Source organism: Salvelinus sp. IW2-2015, linkage group LG20, assembly GCF_002910315.2.
Source record: "Salvelinus sp. IW2-2015 linkage group LG20, ASM291031v2, whole genome shotgun sequence".
In the NCBI taxonomy this organism is placed as follows: Eukaryota; Metazoa; Chordata; class Actinopteri; order Salmoniformes; family Salmonidae; genus Salvelinus; species Salvelinus sp. IW2-2015.
This window is the reverse complement of record NC_036860.1, coordinates 14,790,996-14,811,305: the sequence shown is the minus strand read 5'-3', so window position 1 is coordinate 14,811,305 and position 20,310 is coordinate 14,790,996. Positions and strand designations below refer to the sequence as shown.

Sequence of the window (20,310 nt, the reverse complement as noted above, 5' to 3'; positions counted from 1 at the left end):
GTGTTTACGGACATAGTCAATCTCTCCCTATCCCAGTCTGCTGTCCCCAATTGCTTRAAGAAGTACACCATTGTTTCTGCACTCAAGAAAGCAAATGTAACTTAACTAAATTACTATAGCCCCGTAGCACTCACTTCTGTCATCATGAAGTGCTTTGAGAGGCTAGTTAAGGATCATACCACTCTACCTTACATGTGTGGTGGTTCATTTATTTACTATCAAATGAGGGGAGACAAACTTATTACACAAGTCAGAGTTATTCTTAAACTAAATCTTTTGGGGTTTTATCACCACAAAGACATCGTAAATCTTCTGTCAGTGTTAAATCTCCCAGAGGCCACCATTTGATGCAATACAAGTATTATAACATAATCTTGTAATTTCCACCATACATGACACCCTATACCCACTTCAATTTGCTTACCGGCCCAATAGATCCACAGACGATGCCATCGCCAGCGCACTGCCCTATCCCATCTGGACAAGAGGAATACCTACATTACCAGTCAAAAGTTTGGACACACCTACTCATTCCATGGTTTTTCTTTATTTTTACTATTTTCTACATTGTAGAATAATAGTGAAGTCATCAAAACTATGAAATAACACATATGGAATCATGTAGTAACCAAAAAAGTGTTAAACACTTAAAAGTAGCAACTTTTTTTTCACAAAATAAAGTATTACCCTGCTTACATAGGGTAGAGATAATTGTTAAAACATACAATTATATTCTAAGCTTAGTTAGAAACATGATGAAACACAAAATATACCTTCGACAGGCAGCATTTTGGATTCAAGTCTTCAATTAATTTAGAACTAAGTATTAGAGCTATTTAGTTAACAGTTTTGTTAAAACCATCATAACATTGTGATTTGTTAAGTATATAATAATCCATGGCACATGTCCAGTAAAGTGCAGTATGACTATCTAATAGTTCAGTGCATGTAGGCTACTTGCCATTTTGGCTCACAGATACTGTAGAATAGACTACTATAATCTTTGGAGAAAGCCAAGTGCTACTACAGTCATTTTCATCTGGATATTAATATGTAACATTGTTACACATGCCCAGACAGCTTTGAACAGAAAATTGTGCATATTGCAACTTAAACAGTGCTGTTTGAATCAACAAATATTGTCCAGAAAATGTTACTGATACAAAAAAAATGTGACAGCAAAAATATATATCACTGCTTGGATTTGACATAGTAAAGATAAACAAAGGGGAAGTTGTAAACATTCATCATTCAAGTGAATGGAGATGAAGGCTCCCTGAATTCAAAGTAGCAATCCTGGCTTTGACACACTGCCAGTCACTGACAGAAATTGATTAATTGCTAGAAAAATAGACTTTTGATTGGTTGGAAGTTACAGAAAGGGCTTGTCAATGGTTGCCATGGGGTTGCTTAGCGTCAATCCCAGCCCAACAGGAGGACAGAGGAGAGGGAGAAGAGGAGGACAAGGAAGAGAGAGAAGGAGGAGTGGGCCGGGGAAGCGCCACCAGCTGAGGGGGTCGTGGCAGCAATGGTTGTGGCGGGGAATAGTAAGGTTCCCAATGTGGAAGTCAGGAAGTCCTTAAAGTTGGAGGTTTTGGTGAAGACTTGGTTGGGGGAGGCGCGAGGACTCCGGCTCAATCGTGCTTTGCTAGTGCCGTTAGTGCTGGTGGTTCCGCCGAGAGTCAAAACAGCAGTCTGAAACCATGAGCTGCCCTGCTTACACATCAGAGGACCACCCACATCACCCTATGGGGAGAGAAGCAGAGAAAAACATGGGTTAATATGGTCATACTGTTATGTGCAAAATAGTAAGACAGATTTATAGATCAACTATGCCATACCTGCAGTAGTGTCACAGGTTCGGTGCAAATGTTGTCCGAAGATGAAACATTCACGCATTCCACAACAGAGGTCTGGAACTCCTGCAGGACTTGCTCAGCTGAGGACAAAGAATTTATTACTTATCATACCAATACACACACACCCACCCATACTCCTAAGGTCGTATCTTTCCGGAAACAATCCCTTGGCATGTGTGTACATCTGAGAGGCCTGGATAGGGTGTAAGCAATATGTCCTATCAAAGGAAAGGTGGACCTACAGTACTTCCATTGCTTTTCCAAGTCTTTCAGATCTACACAAGTGTCTAGGCACTATAGAGCTTGTTACTGAACAGGCACATTTCTAACAAACACACAAAGACAGTTGTCCATCCACTCACCCCCACCCTGGCCAGTGCCCCAGCCAGCCACCCAGCACTTAGTCCCTGTGTTGAAGTTGCTGGTTCCCTGGTCCACACAGATAGGCTGGATGTAGTTAGACAACTTGGGTTTGCTGGCCAGTCGGAGGATGGCCACGTTGTTGCCCGTCAAGTTGCTCATGGTGATGTTGATGACATTCAGGGTTACCTCGTTAGGGTTGGAGCCGTTTTGCTTCAGACGACCCAGGATCACGGTCCATTGAGAGGCGTTGGGCTTGCTGGAGAGATGGAATGAGTTGTGTTTAGTGAGGGACACTAAACTCTACATTCTGATTGCTGTCTTATGCTGTCTTATGCTTATGTACTGCCTATAAATGTGATATGTAGGGGTTATGTATGTGTTATGAAGAATGTGTTATTCCCTAGGTAGACACCCGTCATACAATATAGAACTTTTTGGGCGGCCCCGACCAAATTCGCATAGATATTTCATTCCCGTCGAAAGCAAGTCTAAGTGGTAGATATGTTGTATGTATGCCATTTCTATGCTTCCTATTCTGAAGTTTTTGCGTCTTTTACTTTCKGTTTTTTACGCCAGCTTCAAACACCTGAATATACAATATTTTTGGTTATGGAAATTATATTTCACAGTGGTTTAYAAGGTACAATGATTCTCTACACAATGACTGCTTGTTTTATCACATAAACTGAAGTTAGACAAATGGTGGCACGATTTCGGCATAGTGCATCTAACTCTTTAGTATGGATGTTGTCATCATTTTGAATGCAATTATGATTGTAGSAAGTTGATATTTCCTTACTTGTAGTTGTTAACATAAGTATGGATTAAATTAATAGGTACTGCTTATGAATGTGACATGTATGGATTATGTATACTGAATAAAATTATAAACCCAACATGTAAAGTGTTGTTCCCATGTCCCTAAAATTATTTTCACTAGCACAAGGACTGTACAGATTTCCTACGTCGGACTAATTAACCTTGGTTAACCTTTTGCATGAGGGTTGAAAAGGAAAGCGTCACTAAATGTTATTGTAATGGCACCTTCAAAAATCTACATTTAGATTATACGACTAGATTTCCATAGAATCATGTCTGACTGACATTTTAATCCGGCACATAACTACTTGCTCTTCCCTTTGAAATACAGGTAAAGTTAACTTACCTGGAGAAGCAGCTAGCGTCGCTCATGACAAAGTCCACCGCCACTAACGTGCCCCCGCAAACGTGTGCTCCGTTTTTCTGTAGGCTGGCTATCCAGGGCCACAAGCCTGCCGTCGCCAACGAGCTTCCCCCACCAATACGGGAGTTCAAAGAGGCGCTGCCACACACCACAGCTGCAGAGGGAGAGACAGATACAAGTTTGAGAGACAAATAAAAGTAATCCAGTAGTCAGATTTATTACAGAAGTAGAGATTCACATCAAGGTTTAGCCATATGCACAAGTTAGACTATAGGTACGTACGTGCTACTACAGTCATAGTAGTCATAGTAGAGGAGATGGTGGTGGTTCTGACTGATGGCAGAACAGTGCAGGTGACATTGAGGTCAGAGTCAGTCCCATTGGATGAGAAGGTGATGAAGCCCGGTTGGTCACTGGTAATCTGGCTGTTGATCCAGGTCTGGTACTGGGAAACTCTGGCGTACACACCAGGGAAATTTGCCAGAGCACAGCCTTGGCCAAAACTCACAACGCCAGACTGGATCCAGCGAGTACCCTGTTTGCTCACAAGCGGACCTCCTGAGTCCCCCTATGCATAGACAGATTTACAGTGTCACTGGGATTGAATTTTCACYGGATTATGAAATATGGTGGGTCAGTTTCCTCAATGAATACTAGTCTCAGACAAATAATTATTTTCAATGGGGAATCTCTATTGAAAAACATTTTTAGTCTAGGATTAGGTATAACCTGTGTCCAGAAAATAAGTCCAATGTGTTATTGACTGACACTGTAATAAACTAAAAGGAAAAGGATACCCAAGAGATTTTACCTGACAYGAATCCTTTCCTCCTGCTGATAGACCAGCACAGATCATGTTGTCAGTGATSYKGCCAACTCCATAATTACAGTTACACTGCRTGTTTCCCACTACTGGCACATCTACCTCCTGTAGGATCTGTGGTACAGCTGGGATGATAAAKCGAAAATGTAGACACCAACCACTTATCACAGGRATTGCTGATATTCTTCACTARGATAAGTAGCTTATACTAGACAATATGAAGTTTGAAATGAAATAWGTTTMCTGATAGTTAATGGGACAATTGATTGCTACAACAATCAAACTAGTAGTCAGTGGTGGGAAAAGTACCCAACTTTCATACTTGAGTAAAAGTAAAAGATGCCTTAGTAGAAAATGACTCAAGTAAAAGTGAGTCACCCAGGAAAATTCTACACGATTTCCTTGTTTCTTGGCACGATTTTCATGTTTTCTAATTTATGCAGAGCCAGGGGCACACTTCAACACTCAGACATAATTTACAAACAAAGTGTTTGTGTTAAGTGACTCAGCCAGACCAGATGCAGTAGGTACGACCAGGGATGTTCTTTTTAAGTGTGTGAATTAGAACATTTTCCTGTCCTGCTAATCATTCAAAATGTAACTAGTACTTTTGGGTGTCAGGGTAAATTAGAAAGTACATTACCTTCTTTAGGAATGGGGTGGAGTAAAAATTAAAATCTGTCAAAAATATAAATAGTAAAGTAAAGTACAGATACCCCAAAAAACGACTTAAGTAGTGCTTTAAAAGTATMTTTACTTAAGTACTTTACACCATTGCTAGTAGTAGTAGTTTAAAGGCTAATAATAAAAAAAACAGTGGTGCACATGAATGTTATGAACGTATCGTTATCGCATCAATTCAGGTAATTTATTGCGGTATACATTTTTATCCATATCGCCCAGCTCTAGTCTGTGGTGAGGACAGGGACACTGAGTATAGACTTTCAACCCATGAGAAAAAGGGCTTCCTCAACATACACAAGACCTCTCAATTCTGATCCATCATCAGTAGTACTTAAAACAAGCTATATCTATGGACTCACATCCACCAAAGCTGAGGGTGCCCCAGCCTGTGACCCAGCTAGTAGTGCCAGCATAGAAGGAGCTGCCTGGTGCAGCTAGGCAGACTGGCCGGATGTAGTTGGTAAAAGTCACGGMGGAGGAGAGCTTCAGCAGACACATGTCGTTGTCACTTGTWCTRTTGCTGTAGTTGGGGTGGCAGATGATCTGAGTGACCGTACGYCTCACTTCATTAGAGTRGGAGCCCTGCTGGCTCTGACGACCCAGGTAGACCACCAGATTTGATGTACCGGTGCTGAGAAAATGAGAGTTTGAAGTTAGAATTGTATTTCATGTTTGAAGSGCCTGTAGCACCCACCTCAGCAATATTTGAGTGTTATCATTATTTACGAACGGCTCCCTTTACTTCCCGCATCTCATTTTGAAAACATGGGGAGGAAAGTCTGTTTACTGTCCCAAAAAACMGTGGTTTTATGTGATCACATGAAAATCTAAATGTATTATTACTACGTGACAGTTTGTGGAAATACTACAATACAGATTTGATTGAATTGAGCCTTGTGTTTTTTTATGGGTCCTCACCCGGGAAAGCAGTGAGCAGCAGTCAGCACCCACTCTTTGTTGATAAGGGATCCCCCACAAAAATGGCTGCCAGATCTCTGCAGACTGGCCTGCCATGGCCAACTCCCTGGAGGAGCATCCTGACCCCCCACGATCCTAGTGTTGAGAGGAGAGATTCCACACACTAARAAAGACAGATGGACGAGGGATTACAAAATAGAGCACACACAGGAAGTCAAGAGATTGAAAGCTCACTAGTTAGTCAGTGAATAGGTGCATGGTTAAGACATTCAATTAGMACATTTTCAGACATTTGATTGAAAAAGGAGGGGACTTACCTTCCAACTGAGAGTGAGACACTGAAAAACAGGAGAGGCAGAAAACAGTTGAACAGTTTGGTTTTGGCACACTGTGGGCAAACATGTAATTCATAACTCTTTTTACCCCATTGGATTTATAGTAGGATCAAAAAGCCTTGGAGCTGTCTGGCTGGCTAGGTGGCTGGCTGGCTGTGAATGATTGCGTTTTCTGACGGTACTGTACAGTATGTGTGTTTAGTGTCCCTACAGACTTTTCCTGTTTTCTTGTTATGAGTCTGGATTGTTAAGCCAAACGCCATCTGTCAAAACGTCTTTCATCATTGTGTATGTTACCTAATACTACTGACCACTTAACATTGTCCAGAATGTGTTTAACACTAATTAGTACATTACCTATTATAACCTATGAGAATATATTACTCTCAGAATTACTAAGATATTTTTATACTAATACTAATGAACTAATACTAGATAAATATAATTTGTGTGCCAAAGCCTTATGAATAAGATAAAGAGGATGAGGAAATATATACTGCATCTTTAGAGGAGAACAAAAGAAAAACCGTCTCATCAGGAAAAAAAGAACAAGACAAAATGCACAATCATTCAAAGGAAGCAACGTGTTCACAACAAACAGTCATCATTGCTGTAAGACTGRATGGAGATTTCACATGAAACAATACTTGGTAATGTTTTATAATGCATTGTAAGACTTGTCTACAAAGGATAGTTCACCCAATCACCCTTCTCTTGCCTCCACTATTGTTTTGAATCTTCCTCGCCTCACCTACATTCCTTTATTTGAGCTAATCTAAAAGAACTGGACAGGAGAAATTAATCCCACTGCTAAACGTCTGTCATAATAACACTTTCACCTCCTCTATCTTCTCAGACCAGTGAATCTAAAGGAGCACCCTACCTCTGGGTGCTCTATGGGCGTGACTGTCAGCTTGACTGGCTTCCCATTCAGCCTCCACCCACTAAATTATAATCAGGTCATGTTTTTTAATGAATGTATACAACACATAAAGAGGTAAACAGACAAATCAGACTTATCTACGAACTGATATTTGTTTCTACAAGTTCATTGCATTACTACSCTGCATCCCACTGCTGGCTTGCTTCTGAAGCTAAGCAGGGTTTGTCCTGGTCAGRCCCTGGATTGGAGACCAGATTCTGCTGGATGTGGTGTTGGAGGGCCAGTAGAAGGCACTCTTTCCTCAGGTCTAAAGCAAATTCCCCAGGGCAGTGATTGGGGACATTGCCCTGTGTAGGGTGCCGTCTTTTGGGTGGGACGTTAAACGGGTGTCCTGACTCTCTGAGGTSATTGAAGATACCATGGCACTTATCGTAAGAGTAGGGGTGTTAACCCGGTGTCAACCCGGTGTCCTGGCTAAACTCCCAATCTGTCCCTCATACCATCACGGTCACCTAATCATCTCCAGCTTACAATTGGCTCATTTATCCCTCTCCTCTCCCCTGTAACTATTCCCCAGGTTGTTGCTGTAAATGAGAACGTGTTTTCAGTCAACTTACCTGGTAAAATAACAGTAAAAAAATAAACATAACGAACATATAAAATGTTCTATTCCATCCAACTGTTTTGTGTGATGACAAACAACTTGCCATTCACGACCAATGTTCATACACTGTGGAACTTCAATATCCTCCCTGTACTCTGCCCTTAAGACAAGGACAGACGAGCATTGCATTGGTGACACAAGTTTCCATTAAGATGGAATATGTCATTGTCAGCGGAAGGCACAACATTTCCTTTACATGCTAATTGAACTAGTGTTAAAAAGCCATTCAATGGTCTTGCTCAATTCTCCAAACACTTCAGAAGGCAATCACACACACGTCAGTGAAAGACTGATAGGCCTAATTAAGGTGTGTCTTTTTCACATCAGGTCCAGTGGCACGAACAGAGGCACCAAGTGTCAATCATTTTACAGGCGCATTGATACTGGCTTTACAGCTGTATTAGATCTAAGAACAAACCACAGTCATACAGGCTGCAGATGTGGTGCATGTTTCAATTTACAAATAGGTCTTTATTTAGAATAGAGATGTCTCTTCTTGACAGTGCTTTAGCTTTTTCTCTCAGGCTGTTCACAAATGCAAATTCTCATGCAAAATATAGTCCTGAAGGGGATTTGTCTGGCTGCCTTGTTTGTATTATGAAGTCAGCCGCTCCAATACTGTATGTCTGGTTATCACTAGTTTACACAGCCACAAAGCCATAAACCCTGCCTATTTCTACAATTTCAAACCTAACCTTAATCACACTGCTAACTTTAAGCCTAACCCTAACCTTAAATGAATACCAAAAAATGCATTTTGTTTTTTCGATATAGACAATTTTGGGAACCAATGTGTCAGAGGCAAACACGGTCAAAGAAAAACGCCAGCTGGCCTATACCATCCCCTAGCCCGGATGACGCTGGGCCAATTGTGCACCGCCCTTGGGAGCTCCCGGTCACGGCCGGCTGTGACAACTTGGGCTCGAACCCCCTTCACTTTCCTTACTGCTTTGAAATTAGATGTATAACTTCATCTGGTCCACAAACCCTAAAACACACTGACCCTTCTGCAGTGTAATTAAGTGGTTGCCATGGTCCTCCGCTTGGTCCTCCGCTTAAATATCTTTAAGGACACGTTATACCTCACTCTCAACATACATTCACGTCTTAGACAAATATTTGACAAATGTGAARGTTCTGCCTTAAAATTAGGCACAAGGCCCAAAACAGTCTAACAGGTCTCTCCCCTGTGTCACAAGGCACATGCCATCCTATTGGCTTTGATTGTCTTTATTGGCTATGCCTGTATTCTATAAATAGTCAATACGGCCCATATGGCCCACCACCAAGATTATTCTATAACCTGGCCAACTCCTTGACTCCATTGACCAGTCAATAGAAGGAAAGCAGTGGAATAACGGGAATCTCGTCTCTTACCTTTTGAAAAGAGGGCAACTAGTAGAGTCACCAAACAGAGTGCTTTGTAGACTTCCATCGTTTCAATGCCCTCCACTAAAGCCTGTKCTGTTTAGTGTTCATACTTTTATACTCCACCCTGCCTTCACTCCTCCCCTTTATCTATCTTCCTCTCTCACACTGAAACCTGAGACATACATACACCCGGAAACACCTGTTCTCTCTCCTCCCACTCTCCTAATTTCTCCCATCTATCTATCTATAGATAGGTGTAGATATGTATCCCTCTCATCTGTAATTTATCCTGTGTATAAGTTGCACCGTTATGTTCAAAGGGTTGTGTGTGAGTTTAGTGTGTGTGACGAGAAGAATGCTGTACAGTAACCTGTTCAATGACATGTATTTGTTTTAAGTCTATCACTTGATGGTTTCATTTCAGAGAGACAAATAACCACGTCAGAAAATATTTTACAAAATGATTCAACAAAATATGAGATCTGTACGTAAAACATTTACATCTGAAATTGTAATTTAATCAGATGCTCTTATCCAGACTGACTTACAGCGTGTGCATTCACCTTAAGATCGCTAGGTTTAGCAACAACAACAAAAATCATACACATCTAAAATGTATGAATTGAAAATCTGAGATCGGTAATATTTTACACACAAAGTACACATAACCAATGATTTCTGATAAAAACACACAATGTACATTTTTGGGGGGATATAGCGTTTTGGAAATAAACTACTCATACAATATATATACAAAAGCATGTGGACGGCCCTTCAAATTAGTGGATTTGGTTATTTCAGCCACACCCGTTGCTGACAGGTGTATAAAATCCAAATGTGGAGCAGGTTTTGTAGATCTGCTGGGAAAAAAGCTACTGTCATCCCTTTTTAGATTGAATTTTAAAGCAGCAAAATGTGACAACTGTGCAAAGCACTCTATTGACAGAAGACTTTACCTAAAGGTTGTGATAGGATGAAACCTGACGGAGGAAAAAAGCACCTAGCCCTGCAGCATTCCTGTCTGTCTTGTGACTGAACCACATACACACATAGTTTTTCTTTGACACTTTYTTTCCTTCTCAAAATACTTGCTGACAAATGTATTTAAAGATTCCTCTACCAGTAGTTACTAGCTTTTGTTCCGAGCAATATGCGTGTGTTGGTATTATTTGAGTTTGAGACAGCCACCATTCTACACATATGAAGTGTACTGTACATGTCACAATACCAGCATTGGGAATGTTTTATTCAGGGAATTAATTGGAAATTCAATTGACAAATTGACAATATTCTCATTGGAAATAATAGGCAATTGACTGATTTCAAAATAGTGATTTAATATGGTGAGGGAACTGAATTGAGATAGGCCTCATCCTTGTGTTACAAATCCAGTCAACCTGAATATGTTGCGGTCTCACCCATCCCTTTTTAAGCCCTTCAACCCTCAAAAGGTGAGTGTAGCTGGTGCATCGAAGTCAGGCACAGGAGAGCAGAGATGAGTGTACAAAGCACTTTACTAAGGCAATCATTTACACACAACGCAACTGCGTCACAAAACAAATGCCCAATGAACCAGTGAAGAGGCACAAAGTACAAAACCACAAGTACAAAGTACAGGCTGCCACAAATCACGGGTAATAAAATAAACCCGGCGCAAACCAGCCGGAAATGTGCCAACCTCAACAATAAACAATTTCACACACAGACATGGGGGGAACAGAGGGTTAAATACACGACAAGTAATGAGGGCAATYTAAACCAGGTGTGTGGGAAAACAAGACAAAACAAATGGAAAATGAAAAGTGGATCGGCAATGGCTAGAAGACCGGTGACGTCGACCGCCGAACGCCGCCCGAACAAGGAGAGGAACCGACTTCAGCGGGAGTCGTGACATCAACCCCCAAGCCATAAGACTCCTGAACACCTAATCAAATGGCTACCCAGACTATTTGCATTGCCCCCCCCCCCCCCCCTTTTACGTTGCTGCTACTCTCTGTTATTATCTATGCATAGTCACTTTAATAACTCTACCTACATGTACATATTACCTCAACTAACCGGTGCCCCCGCACATTGACTCTGTACCGATACCCACTGTATAGAGCCTCTTTATTGTTGTTTTACTGCTACTCTTTAATTATTTGTTATTTTCATTTCTTATTGTTTAGGTATTTTTCTTAAAACTGCATTGTTGGCTAAATGCTTGTAAGCATTTCACTGTAAGGTCTACTACACCTGTTGTATATGGCACATGTGACAAATAAAATTAGATTTCAAAGAGACAAACAACAATGTATACATTTTTTTATTTGTTTTATTGTTTCATTACAGTAATATGACATCTGCATGTAAAACATTTACATTTGAAATGTCTGTCATTTAATCAGATGTGGGGTGTGAAGACATAAGCAATCACCTTCGTTTTTCATTTTATATTAATAAAAAAGAAATCTAATGTAATCCCTTTTTAGATTTAATTTTAAAGCAGCAAAATGTGACAACTGTGCAAGACACTGTATTGACGGCAGACATTACATAAAGGTTGTGATGGGATGAAACCTGAAGGAGGAAAAAGCACCTGGTCCTGCAGGATTCCTGTCTGTCCATTATGTTCTCCAGAGACTGAGACACATACACATATTGTTTGTCTTTGACCCTCTTTGTTTCCCGCTCAAAGTACTTGCTGACAAATGTAAACATACCTGTATCGGTACTTAGTGTTTGTTCTGAGCACTAGGTGTGTCTTAATATTATTTGAGTTTGAGACAGCCACCCTTCTACACATACGAAGTGTACTGTACATGTTACAATACCATAGTTGGGGCCATTTATTCAGGGAATGAATTGGATATTCAATTGACATAGAGAATATTCTCATTGGTAATAATAGGCCATTCACTGATTTATAAATAGTGATTTAATATGGTGAGGGGACTGAATTGAGATGGGCCTCATCCTTGTGTCACAAATCCAGTCAACCTGAATATGTTGCTGTATCACCCATCCCCTTTAAATCCCTTAACAAATCAATGAAGTGAATGAGATGAACAGAAGACCACTATTCCTTTCCTGAAGTGAAGTGTTAAAACGCACACTACCATGCTTTCCTTTCGTGTTGCAGTTAGACCCAAAATGTACATTGTAGAGAAAATTAAGATAACTCCCACACACACACACTTTTTACCTCTGCACGTTTACTATCAATGTTTTAGTCAGAGACCTTATCGAAGAAGTGTCTTTATTATTTCCCTATTCCTTTGTCACACCAGTATTTACAGCCCAACCCCTAATTTCCTCTGCTACAAAAATATAAACGCAGCATTCAAAAATTTCAACGATTTTACTGAGTTTACAGTTCATATAAGGAAATCAGTCAATTGAAATACATTCATTAGGCCCTAATCTATGGATGTCACATGACAGATATGCATCTGTTGGTCATAGATACCTTTAAAAAGGTAGGGGGTGGATCAGAAAACCTGTCAGTATCTGGTGTGACCATTATTTGCCTCATGCATCACATCACATCTCCTTTGCATTGAGTTGATCAGGCTGTTGATTGTGGCCTGTGGAATGTTGTCCCACTCCTCTTCAACAGCTATGCGAAGTTGCTGGATTTGGCGGGAACTGGAAAACGCTGTCGTACACGTCGATCCAGAGCATCCCAAACTGCTCAATGGGTGACATGTCTGATGAGTATACAGGCCATGGAAGAACTGGGACATTTTCAGCTTCCAGGAATTGTGTACAGATCCTTGTGACATGGGGGCCATGCATGATCATGCTGAAACTTGAGGTGATGGTGGCGGATGAATGGCCTCAATGGGCCTCAGAATCTCATCACGGTACCTCTGTGCATTCAATCTGCCATCGATAAATGCAGTTGTGTTCATTGTCTGTAACCTGTCTCTTATACACATCTAGATGTGTATAAGAGACAGGGACATTACTGCAGTCAGCACGCTCCCTCAAAACTACAGACATCTGTAGCATTGTGTTGTGTAACAAAACTGCACATTTTAAAATGGCCTTTTATTGTCCCCCTGCACAAGGTGCACCTGTGTAATGATCATGTCTGGTGGATGGATTATCTTGGTATAGGAGAAATGTTCACTAACACGTTCACTAACATTTGATAGAAATAAGCTTTTTGTGCCAATGGCAAATTTCTGGGATATTTTATTTCAGCTCATGAAACATGGGACCAACACTTACATCTTGCTTTTATATTTTTGTTCAGTGTAATATAAAAACGCAAATAAAGTTGCTAGCAATATCATTTGAAGAATCATCATGAAGCACTTTTAAATGAAAGTAAGCAGTTCCACCACCACCAACAACCAAGGTACACAATGTCTAACCAAGGTACACTAAGTATATGGGGCCTTTCACCGAACATGATTTATTAACCATAATTCATCTTTTAAACCCTACGGTCCTGTGGCCTTCATGCCGGAGTCAAACTCCTTCATGTTCCTATGCTAGTATATTTGTTTATTCTCCTTCCTGTGGCTTCATCAAGTCATAATGGCCAACTTCCAGAGTAATGTTATCAACGCTCAAAACCACTTGATTAAATGAATCAAGTACATCCAGTACTGTATATTCACACGAAAGCCGTGACAATGGAAGGAATGATAATCTTTCGTAGCCTTGGGGAACTGACCCTACCGGTTTATCTACCCATGCCTCTAATAATCCTCCATATGTACACGCCAGGGGACACGGAAACAAACACAAATACACAGGATAAGAATAGTACAGCTCATTATGGCCGGAAAGTGCAAACTCATCCTAGCCCTTTGAAGGAAATGAGGGACTGAATTGGGCCACAGACAAGTGACGCAATCGACATAATGGAATGTGTGTTAACAAACATTTAATCAGAAATGATTCACAGCCTTTCCAGCACCCTCCAAATGTCCATGTAAAACTGCACGGATTTAGTTTTGTCCACAACAACTTGTCCAAAATGGTTTTTATATGTCAGTTTCTCTTGTTTACAACACACTGTTGCAATACACACGTATAATACTTATTCCACTATACATCCCATTGTCATGGGTGATCTTAGTATATCCAGGCTGTAACAATGGAGAAATGGATAAGACAGTTTTGGTGATTTGTGTGCCATTCAGTGTCATTCAGGTCACAGATGATTACAATGATTATGATATCACTCATAATCATGATTCAGCCCCTCAAATAGTTGCATCATTTTATAAGTTTGCTCATTTCTGCTAGCAAGCTTTGAGTTGGTGGGAAACTTGTCCCATTTCCTCAATTGTGGTTAACAAACAAGTTAGGTATTCAAAGATCAACTGTGAAGAGTGGACACACCTGTGTAGGCCAGAAGGCTCTCGCGTAAGCTATTGCAGCAACATCGTCAAAAATAAAAGAACACATAGTTGTGTGTTTACAAAGTTTCACAATGGTACCTGTTTGTCATCAATAAGGATGGAATGTGCTCCAGTCACTTCTCTGTTTCCATCAAGTTTCTAATGCTCAGGCTTCTTAGAGTTTCTTTGTGTGCTGAAGAATACCACATACACAGAAGGAGTCTGTACCAAATGGCACCCTATTCCCTTTATAGTTCACTACTTTTGACCAGAGGCTTATAGTGGTAGTGCACTATAAAGGTGCCATTTGGCACAAAACCAAGGTTGATAATTAAACATCAACGTGAGTGGTAGCATCTATTTTTTTTAAAACAGTAGTTTCTCCACAGGTAATCCCCTCACCATCAAACCAGTCAGCTTTGGCAGAAGAGGGTCGTCAAAGGACACGGTGGCCTCGCCCTGTATTTTTGTCTGTAGGTTCTTATTGATCTGACAGATGGAGAAAGGGAGGTAAGGAGGGGGAGTGTGATAAGAAGAGAAAGATGGAGAGGGGGAGAGAGAGTGAGATAGGGGAATTGAGGTAGAGAAAGAGTAGAAAACGAGAGATGGATTGACAAAAAAGCAACATTAAGATACAAAAGGAAAATGCGTTAGATGTAAGCATTGCATAGGTTAACACAATGGCCTACCACTCAAAACATAGCATATTAGTAATCTACAGCAAAGCCTTAGGAAAAGATTCCACCCATGGACCAAAGTCAGGGCAGTGATGGGTGTGTCAGGTATAATTCAATGGAGGGAGGTGTTAAGAGTTCAATCAATAAATAAGTAGGCAGGCCATGCACCTGATTGCAGATCAGAAACATCCTGTAATGAAAACATATTTGCAGCAGAAACAGGAAGTGAAACCATTTGTAGAGTGGGGGAAACAATCGACAAGGGAGCTGCTTTTGCAGCCATATCAGCCATAGCATTCCCTTTAGAGACAGGGTCAGATGCATTAGTGTGAGCTTGACACTTGCAGACAGAAATGTATGTAGGCTTCCAACAGGTTCCAACAAGAGAATGGCTTCCAACAGGTTCGCAATCAGTTTAGAATGTGAAATCATCTTACCAGATGAAGTAAGGAACGCACGATGCTGCCACAATGATCCAAAATCGTGCACCAACCCAAACGCGTATCTGCTATCAGTATAAATGGTAACAGTTTTATCCTTAGCTAGAATAGTCAGTGCGCCCTAGTCAGTGCAAACAATTCTGCAGCCTGAGCTGACAGATGTGATGGCAGGTTTGCACTCTAAAGTATCTACAGCAGTAGTGACTGCGTAGGCCACCAATGCCCTGTGGTGACTTRTGGGGGTTGAGCCATCAACAAACAGGTCTAGGTCAGCATTCAGTAAAGGTACATCAGAGCGTGTGCTTCCCCATCATCGTAAGTTAGCAAAAGAGTAGCAGGGTTAAGAAGAGTACAACGTTTAAGAGTCACATGAGACATTGTCAACAACACATTTCCGGTCACAACTTGCAGACTTGTTTACGTGCTGCTGTGCGTTTTGTTGCCAGCCTTAGTTTGCTACCTGACAACCTTACAGTTTTTACTTTTTAATTACGTTTATATTTTTAGTTTTTCCCTCACTCAACTTTTTTTCATTCAACTTTTTCACTCCGGACGCTTTATCTGGACATGGTTCGTCAGGACCTCCAACAGCCGAAGCTAAGTAGTAACATTAACATGATGCCTTCTAATTGCAGTCGCTGTACTCATAATATACAGGAGAACGATCGCCTTACGACGAGGATAGCTGTGCTACAAGCCCAGCTTCAGYCGCAATCGTTAGGCAAGGGTAATTTCAGTGTAGGACAGCGTCTGTGCCACTAGTAAGTACAGATAGTAGTATAAATCCCCTCGCACGGTCCCCGCAGCCGGACAACTTTCTCATGGCTTCTGGAGGGAAATGCTGTAGGAATGCTCAACCGGTGTCGCTCATTCAGCCGAAAGAAACTTTCAACCGGTTCTCCCCATTAAGCAGCGAGTCGGAGTCAGAGGCCGAGCCTTCTCTGGTCTCTACTCCTCCCGTTACGGGGTCTGAAACGCCAAAGCCTCCCACCATTAGCTCTGACAAATTGAAAACGCTAGTCCTTGGCGACTCCATTATCCGCAGTATTAGTGTTATGGGATTTTGATGAATAATGACTAAATTATGTATACATTTAGCTTAAAACTATAACTAAACTGAATACTACTATGTTACTGTATGGATGTATGAACATTATTCTAATCATAGTGCTGAATATAATGTGTGTAATTTTAATCAAGAATTAGAACAAGGAATGTCTGTTCCTTGTTAGAAACGAATGGAGTTATCGTCAGACAGGCTGGAATTATGTGTTCCTTTCAGGACATTTTGTCTCTACCCAGGGAGGGGAGAGACCTTGGGCTGGTCGTAGATTGTTTAACAGGTGGCATACAATGTGAGAAGGCTTTTGCACTGTATTACCATTGTATCCGAGAGGAGGAAGGACATTTTAAAACCTATGACGTCATTATTATTATATAACCTGATGTAAACTGTACTATGATCAGTACTCTCGAGAATAAACGCTATTGATTGATTGATTTTGAGACTGGTCTCTGTCCATTTTATGCAAATAAGTATCTTACAAATTCTTAGAATTGGTCAGAGTGTTTTAATTGAATTGATTGATGAACATATAGTCCTTGGCGACTCCATTATCCGCAGTATTAGACTTAAAACGAATCATCCAGGAGGCAGGGGTACCGACGTTGAGGCTAATCTGAAGATGGTGCTGGCTAAAGCTAAAACTGGCGAGTGTAGAGAGTATAGAGATATTGTTAACCACGTCGGCACCAACGATGTTAGGATGAAACAGTTAAAGGTCAGCAAGCGCAACATAGCTTCAGCGTGTAAATCAGCTAGAAAGATGTGTCGGCATCGAGTAATTGTCTCTGGCCCCCTCCCAGTTAGGGGGAGTGATGAGCTCTACAGCAGAGTATCACAACTCAATCGCTGGTTGAAAACTGTTTTCTGCCCCTCCCATCCAGGGACTGCCCCTCTTGGCCAGCAGCATACCACCCTGCATACCACTGCTGGCTTGCTTCTGAAGCTAAGCAGGGTTGGTCCTGGTCAGTCCCTGGATGGGAGACCAGGTGCTGCTGGAAGTGGTGTTGGAGGGCCAGTAGGAGGCACTCTTTCCTCTGGTCTAAACAAAGATCCCAATGCCCCAGGGCAGTGATTGGGGACACTGCTCTGTGTAGGGTGCCGTCTTTCGGATGGGACGTTAAACGGGTGTCCTGACTCTCTGAGGTCATTAAAGATCCCATGGCACTTATCGTAAGAGTAGGGGTGTTAACCCCGGTGTCCTGGCTAAATTCCCAATCTGGCCCTCAACCATCACGGTCACCTAATAATCCTCAGTTTACAATTGGCTCATTCATCCCCTCCTCTCCCCTGTAACTATTCCCAGGTCGTTGCTGCAAATGAGAACGTGTTCTCAGTCAACTTACCTGGTAAAATAACGGTAAAATAAAAATAAAATATAAAAAAAGATAGAATTTGTAGATAATTGGTCCTCTTTCTGGGACTCACCCACAAACGGACCAAGCCTGGCCTGTTGAGGAGTGACGGACTCCATCCTAGCTGGGGGGTGCTCTCATCTTATCTACGAACATAGACAGGGCTCTAACTCCCCTAGCTCCACAATAAAATAGGGTGCAGGCCAGGCAGCAGGCTGTTACCCAGCCTGCCAGCTTAGTGGAGTCTGCCACTAGCACAGTCAGTGTAGTCAGCTCAGCTATCCCATTGAGACCGTGTCTGTGCCTCGACCTAGGTTGGGCAAAACTAAACATGCCGGTGTTCGCCTTAGCAATCTCACTAGAATAAAGACCACCTCCATTCCTGTGTCACGCTTTCGCCGAAGTCGTCCCTCTCCTTGTTCGGGCGGTGTTCGGCGGTCGACGTCACTGACCTTCTAGCCATAACTGATCCATTTTTCATTTTCCATTGGTTTTGTCTTGTCTTCCTTCACACCTGGTTCCAATCCCATCAATTACATGTTGTGTATTTAACCCTCTGTTCCCCTCATGTCCTTGTCGGAGATGTTTTTATTGTATGTTATGTGCAAGTCATGTGTCGGTGTGCGACGGGTTTTGTACCCACTTATATTATTTTTTGTATATTTTGGTTTTTGGTTTTATGAGCACTTATTCAACGACTCCGTTTATACCAAGTTCATTTTCCTGCGCCTGACTTCCCTGCCCCGACATGCATCCATTACATCCTGCCATTATTGAAAGAGATCGTGATACCTCACATCTCAAAATAGGGCTACGTAATGTTAGATCCCTCACTTCAAAGGCAGTTATAGTCTATGAACTAATCACTTATCATAATCTTGATGTGATTCGCCTGACTGAGACATGGCTTAAGCCTGATGAATTTACTGTGTTAAATGAGGCCTCACCTCCTGGTCACACTAGTGACCATATCCCCAGCGCATCCCGCAAAGGCGGAGGTGTTGCTAACATTTACGATAGCAAATTTCAATTTACCCCCCAAAATTGACGTTTTCGTCTTTTGAGCTTCTAGTCATGAAATCTATGTAGCCTCCTCAATCACTTTTTATAGCTACTGTTTACAGGCCTCCTGGGCCATATACAGCGTTCCTCACTGAGTTCCCTGAATTCCTATCGGACCTTATAGTCATAGCAGATAATATTCACATTTTAAGTGACTTTAATATTCACATGGAAAGTCCACAGACCCACTCCAAAAGGCTTTCGGAGCCATCATCGACTCAGTGGGTTTTGTCCATGTCTCCGGACCTACTCACTGCCAGGGTCATACTCTGGACCTAGTTTTGTCCCATGGAATAAATGTTGTGGATCTTAATGTTTTTCCTCATAATCCTGGACTATCGGACCACCATTTTATTACATTTGCAATCGCAACAAATAATCTGCTCAGACCCCAACCAAGGAGCATCAAAAAGTCGTGCTATAAATTCTCAGACAAGCCCAAAGATTCCTTGATGGCCCTTCCAGACTCCCTCTGCCTACCCAAGGATGTCAGAGGACAAAAATCAGTTAATCACCTACACTGAGGAACTCAATTTAACCTTGCGCAATACCTTAGATGCAGTTGCACCCCTAAAAACTAAAAACATTTGTCATAAGAAACTAGCTCCCTGGTATAGGACAGAAACTACCCGAGCTCTGAAGCAAGCTTCCAGAAATTGGAACGGAAATAGTGCCACACCGGAACTGGAAGTCTTCCGACCTGCTTGGAAAGACAGTACCGTGCAATATCGAAGAGCCTCACTGCTGCTCGATCATCCTATTTTTCAACTTAGTTGAGGAAAATAAGAACATCCAACATTTATTTTTGATACTGTCACAAAGCTAACTAAAAAGCAACATTCCCCAAGAGACGGATGGCTTTCACTTCAGCAGTAATAAAGTTCAATGAACTTCTTTGAGGAAAAGATCATGATCATTAGAAAGCAAATACGGACTCCCTTTAAATCTGCGTATTCCTCCAAAGCTCAGTTGTCCTGAGTCTGCACAACCTTGCCAGGACCTAGGATCAAGGGGAGCACTCAGATGTTTTCGTACTATAGTCTCTTGACACCACACTGATGAATATCATGCCGCCTCTAACCTTTCAACGCATGCTCCTTCTGGACCCCCTATTCAACTAAACTACTGAAGATTTAAGTGCTCTGGATAGAGCGTCTGCTAAATGACTTAAATGTAAATGTAAATGTAAAGAGCTGCTTCTGTGCTGGCGCTCCTATGACTAATAACGGCTCTCTATCCAGCAGATGTGTTACCAAACTCACTAAAAGCAGTGGCAGGTAATAAAGCCTCT

General features: G+C 41.6%; 1 protein-coding gene across 1 annotated transcript in view; it reads right to left on the bottom strand.

Moving 5' to 3' along the window:
• Positions 1–527: 527 nt before the first annotated feature.
• LOC111982005 (uncharacterized) overlaps positions 528–20,310 on the bottom strand; it is a 51,639-nt gene continuing 31,856 nt past the window's right edge. The window contains exons 20-30 of the mRNA XM_024013511.2: positions 14,825–14,911; positions 9,090–9,180; positions 6,148–6,168; positions 5,831–5,993; positions 5,272–5,543; positions 4,217–4,353; positions 3,688–3,973; positions 3,388–3,559; positions 2,222–2,478; positions 1,842–1,939; positions 528–1,746 (exon numbers count right to left, since the gene is read on the bottom strand). Coding sequence (XP_023869279.2) covers positions 1,417–1,746; positions 1,842–1,939; positions 2,222–2,478; positions 3,388–3,559; positions 3,688–3,973; positions 4,217–4,353; positions 5,272–5,543; positions 5,831–5,993; positions 6,148–6,168; positions 9,090–9,180; positions 14,825–14,911 — 1,914 coding nt within the window. The 3' untranslated portion in view covers positions 528–1,416. The remainder of the gene's footprint in view (positions 1,747–1,841; positions 1,940–2,221; positions 2,479–3,387; positions 3,560–3,687; positions 3,974–4,216; positions 4,354–5,271; positions 5,544–5,830; positions 5,994–6,147; positions 6,169–9,089; positions 9,181–14,824; positions 14,912–20,310) is intronic.